Genomic DNA, 5,139 nt, shown 5'->3' on the forward strand with positions numbered 1-5,139 from the left:
ACCTGAGGGCATCTGGGCCAAGTTGAGTGCTTGAAGGCAGAGAGGGGGCAGAGGCCGGCTTTTGGGGAAGGAGTCCTCATGGGGCAGTTCGCTTTTTTTTTTTTTTTAAGTATTTTTATTGATTTCAGAGAGGAAGGGAGAGAGAGAGAGAAGCATCAATGATGAGAATCATGGATCGGCTGCCTCCTACACGCCCCCGACTGGGGATGGAGCCCACAACCCAGGCATGTGCCCTTGGCCAGAATCGAACCTGCGACCCTTCAGTCCGCAGGCTGACGCTCTATCCACTGAGCCAAGCCGGCTAGGGTGACAGCTGGCTTTTTGAGGACAAAGCATGCTGGGAGGCTGGTGGGGCTTCAGAGACGAGCCCGGCACCCCAAGTCTCTAAGGGCCAAGGTCTGTGGGGGTGGTCCCGGGTCTGGTGGAGGCTTGAGACCCATCAGAGTCCCAAGCCCTACCGGGTGCCACCCTTCTTCTGGGGCAGCTGTGGGCAGAGACGGAGGAGCTCCCTTTCCTGGTGGATTTTGGGATTCTCTGGAAATTAAATGTCAGTGCGGAACACACTTTCCGACGTGGTGCGGGCCCGTCTGCGGGAGAATTCCTGGAGTTTCCGGGCAGGGCGTGGGCAGGAAGCCGGTGGCTTCTCGAGTCCGGCTGGGTCTTCCTGGGCTTGCGGTTCTTTCCAGGGCCGTCCGGGCTCTGCGGGTCCCGCCTTCGCCCGCTGTCTGGATTGCAGCTAGGTCCCATCTGGCTGTCTAGGTTCGATCTGAGCTGTCTGGCATCTGTCTGTGCCGAGTCTGGTTCGGTCTGAGCCCGTCTGGTTCTGCCAGGGTCTGTCTGCGATCTGCCTGGACCCTGTTGAGGTTCCATGGGAGCTCTTCTCTTTAGATGCCCACCCCCTCCCCGGGCCCCCCACAGGCAGACGCTTTTTGGATCCTGTCTTGATTTCACTCAGGCTCTGGGACTGACTCGTAGATTCTGAGTGGTTCTTCCTGGGACTCAGGGTGAACCCTTTAAGTTTCCCGTGGGGCTGGTTAGGGCTGCAGGTGTACTTAAGCTGGGAGGACTCAGCGTTTGTCCTCAGACTTCTGCCCCACGCACAGAACCTTGAGTCAGGAGGGTAGCACCAGTGAGCCTCCCTGCCCTCCCCTTTTCCCAGCTCCTAATGAGTGTGCGGACCTGAGGCTCTGAGGCTGGGAGACCAGCTGGAGCGGGGGGCCTCCCGGATGCCCCGGGGTGCAGGTGACCGCGGTGTCCACACGTAGCAGCACGCAGCTCTGCCCTGGGTCTGTGTGTGAGTGAACGTCAGCCTGTTCCTGGGTCTCCGTGTGGGTGTCAGTGGGCCTGTCTGTGTGCCTGGTGTGTGTCACTGGTCTCCGGTGGAGGTGTGGGTGTGTAAATCCCTTTGTGTCTGTGAGCCCTGGGGGTGGAGGGCTGAGCAGCTGCAGGTTGCAACTAGGAAATCCAAGCAAGTGAGAGTAGGTGGGTGTGAAGTGGGAAGAGGCTGGATGAAAGCAAGTGAATACACCAAGGAGAGTCGGGGAGTCAGCGGGGCAGCGGGGGCAGAGCAAGCTGAGGGGGTGCAGGTGGGCAGCAGGAGGAAGACACAGGAGGGAGGGAGGTCGGGGTGCTGCTGTGTCTCCTCCAGCCCTCATGGGGCCTGACTGCTTGCTCAACCCGGCACCGCCCTGTAGCCGGCAGTGAATTGACCTTGTGGAGGGGACAGGGACGTGGCAGGGAGGGGGGCACGCAGGCCAGGAAGAAGAGGGAGCAAGGTGAAGCCTGGCCCGGGGGCTGAGGGATGGTGGGGAGGGTCCGGCTCCTGGGACTCCATTCCAGACCCCTTCTCAGAGCCCAGAGCCAATCACTGCAAGGCCGACATTCAGCTGGTTGTTACAGTATTGAAACACCTCCGTGCTGGTTGGTTAATAACAGGTGCTGTGCGTTCCCAGGGCCACATCCACCCCTGAGAGGCGCCTTCTGCTCATTCTCATCAGCTCCCTGGCCTCCGGTGTGCTGTTCCACCCCATGGCCAGTGTTCGTCCTGACTGCCTGGGGGCTGGCCGTGCACCCTGCCCATGGCCCCTCCCAGACTCCTGCTCTGAGCCTCGAGCTGGCAGCAGCAGGGCCAGGGTGGGGCTGCTCACGGTCTCCACCTTGCTTGGTCTCGCAGGCGAAAGACAGTGACGATGAGGAGGAGGTGGTCCATGTGGATCGGGATCACTTCATGGATGAGTTCTTTGAACAGGTGACTGAGTCTCCAATACCCCAGACCCAGAACCTGGCCCCCAGCCAACAACTCCCCCCTCCCCACTCTCTAGCCCTCCACCCCTTGGCCTTTTACCAGTCCCTCTGGGTCTGCCCATTTCCCTGAACCCTGAGTGAGCCCCGTGGATGCCCTGTCTGGCCTGAAGACTTGACTGGGCATCGCCCATTTGCCGCCCCAGGTGGAGGAGATCCGGGGCTGCATCGAGAAGCTGTCGGAGGATGTGGAGCAAGTGAAAAAACAGCACAGCGCCATCCTGGCCGCCCCCAACCCGGATGAGAGTGAGTGCTGCCGCGGGGCGGCCGGGGGCTGGGGCTGGGCTCCACCCAGACTCCTCACTCACCCTGGCCCCCTCCTCAGAGACCAAACAGGAGCTGGAGGACCTCACTGCAGACATCAAGAAGACCGCCAACAAGGTTCGGTCCAAATTGAAAGGTGAGGACTGCAATCCCCCCACGAAGGAGAAAAAGGGCTCTGCTTCCGGCGGCCGACAGGCCTTTCTGTCAGGAATGTCTGCACGCTGCTAGGAGCCAGGTTCTTGCACAGTGAGAAAGCACACAGCCCGTTTCCCTCCTTGCTCCAGATTCCTTGAAGAAAGAGACACGACAGGGAAAGGAGGGAGAGGGGGCGAGCTGTCCAGATTGTACGTGAGCTCTGCCGGTTCCTCCCAAGCGGCTTTAGCTTCACTAAGGCCTCGTTTCCCCAGAACAGGTGCCAGGCACGGTCCCAGGCACCCAGTAGGTGGGTTCAGCAAATGCTTCTGAATTGGTATCCTCGGCTCAGGACAGATTGGACTGTGTGGCTGACATCAGGGGCTGGCAGGCTTTCAGGAGGGACTTGCCAAATGCTCATGTATTCACTCTAATTTAAGGACTTGGGTGCTGGTAATAACCACCTTCCCCCAAGGCATTGTGGGTTGGGAACCTCCTTGTCGGCCGGTGCCAGGGGAATAGCAGTGTTACCGTGATGCTGCTCCGTATGCTCATGGCAATCCAGCAGCAGACAACACTGGCCAGGCGCCTCCTCTGTCCGAGCCACACTGCCGGGCTGTGGGGCACGGGAGCCTGGGCCTGCGTGCTGTGACCTCGGTCCAGGGGAGATGAGGACGGAGACCTGATGCCCTCCTGGGCTCAACAGGAGGCCGTGCGTTAGCCAGGGCTGATCTGTAAACACAAACCTTTTGCATTCAGGAGAGTGTGCGGGGAAGGAAAATGGCCTAAACTGGGAGCACACGCAGTACAAATCCAGGCAGAGGGAGCCCAGCTGACACCATCACTCATTTGGACAAGTACCCTTCCCTCAGTAAGAAAAATGGAAGCAATTTCAAGCTGGCTTTTTTTTTTTTTGGTAGCAAAATCCTTTCTTCCCAAATGAAATCTTACAAAGAACCCCAGTATATACAGCACATAAAAAACCGGCTGTTCTGGCTGGACTGGGGCTGGAACACTCCCATCAAGTTCCCGCTCAAAATCAGTTCCATGGAACACAGCTCAGAAATAAATCCCTGGGCTCCGTGATCTCCGTGGGCCCATCAGCTCTCACCTTAATAGTCTCTGTTAGACCATGAGGGGGGCTCCATGGCTTAGGGGTTCAGGAAAAGGTCAAGAACCTAGGAAAAGTGGCAGGAGCTTCTAGAAGCTGACCTTCCAGACCCCGGAAAGGAGCTTGTCTTCTCCGTCTTCCTCAGCCCTGTGGCGGCAGGAGCTCGGGTTCTGTGTGCGACGTTGAGTTGTTTTGCCCATTTGAGCCTCGGTTTCGGTCTGAAACGTGGATCGACATCACTGACCTCCCAGGGTTTTTGAAGGAAGTCAGTGAGGCTGTCAAGTAAAGGACCCCTGTGCCCAGAGCTGGGCTCCAGTCCCACGTGGGGCAATAGGATCCGAGTCTGGACCGGAGTCTGACCTCCCTGGGGCGTGTTTTTGCTTTTCCTGCAGCAGCTGGGCCAAGCTGCCTCAGTCACTGCCCCGCATCGCTGCAGGGAGGGGGTGCCGTCCAGCCCCATAGGTCCCTGCTGCCAGCGGAACGGAGAAGTGATATTCTCAGGGCCGGGTTGGAGGCCCTTCCAGGGCTGAGGGGACCCGGTGGCGATTCATCCCGCTGCATCTCCGAGCCCAGGACATCTTACCACAAGCTCTTTTTTAGAAAATCTGAATGAATAAGTGTCAGGAGGGCATGATCCGGAAGCAGAAACCCCAGTTAATCTGCGGGCTTTCCCAGAAACCTTTAGAAGTGGGAATTCCGGGACAGGGTACCGGGTAGGGCAGGGGGAGAGCTGTTTTCCCTGTGGAGCTTCCATCCGCTCACATAGAATTTGCCAAGGAAATGGTGGCCTCTGAGCCACCTGGAAGTGCTCGTCTTCCACGGAAAACCCCAGGGTGGGCTCCGGCCCCTCCCCGAGCACGCGGCAAGCGAGCTCCCTGCACACGGGCCGTTCACAGTGGCCTGGGCCGCACTCGCTCACGGGAATGGGCCGTAGTTACAGCTACGGGCTTTCCAAAGCCCCAGCCAGCGACGGAACAAGTAGTGCCCTTCGGTCTGGTGACTCCCCGGGCCTCAACCTCCCTCCCACCTGCCCTCCTGACCCCCTCAAACGTCTGTCCCTTTACTTTTCGGCCTCCTGCCCCTCACCATGGATCCTTTACTGTCTGCCTTCGCCACGGGTGTGACATCTCTTCACAGGCCTGGGGCCTGCCTCGGGGTGTCGGCCCTTCCTCCGTCCCGGACCCCCGCCCCGCACGCCCCGGGTCTGCGGCCCGTCACTGCATCCTCTCTCCCGCAGCGATCGAGCAAAGCATCGAGCAGGAGGAGGGGCTGAACCGTTCCTCCGCGGACCTGCGCATCCGCAAGACCCAGGTGGGAGGCGGGCCGGGCGG

At 59.6% G+C, this 5,139-nt stretch overlaps 1 protein-coding gene across 1 annotated transcript in view; it reads left to right on the forward strand.

Moving 5' to 3' along the window:
- The window catches only part of STX1B (syntaxin 1B), a 22,039-nt gene that overhangs the window by 9,944 nt on the left and 6,956 nt on the right, over nucleotides 1-5,139 (forward strand). Inside the window, exons 2-5 of the mRNA XM_006774075.2 lie at nucleotides 2,174-2,248; nucleotides 2,448-2,547; nucleotides 2,627-2,701; nucleotides 5,046-5,119. Coding sequence (XP_006774138.1) covers nucleotides 2,174-2,248; nucleotides 2,448-2,547; nucleotides 2,627-2,701; nucleotides 5,046-5,119 — 324 coding nt within the window. The remainder of the gene's footprint in view (nucleotides 1-2,173; nucleotides 2,249-2,447; nucleotides 2,548-2,626; nucleotides 2,702-5,045; nucleotides 5,120-5,139) is intronic.

This window comes from Myotis davidii, unplaced genomic scaffold, assembly GCF_000327345.1.
Source record: "Myotis davidii unplaced genomic scaffold, ASM32734v1 scaffold1047, whole genome shotgun sequence".
In the NCBI taxonomy this organism is placed as follows: domain Eukaryota; kingdom Metazoa; phylum Chordata; class Mammalia; order Chiroptera; family Vespertilionidae; genus Myotis; species Myotis davidii.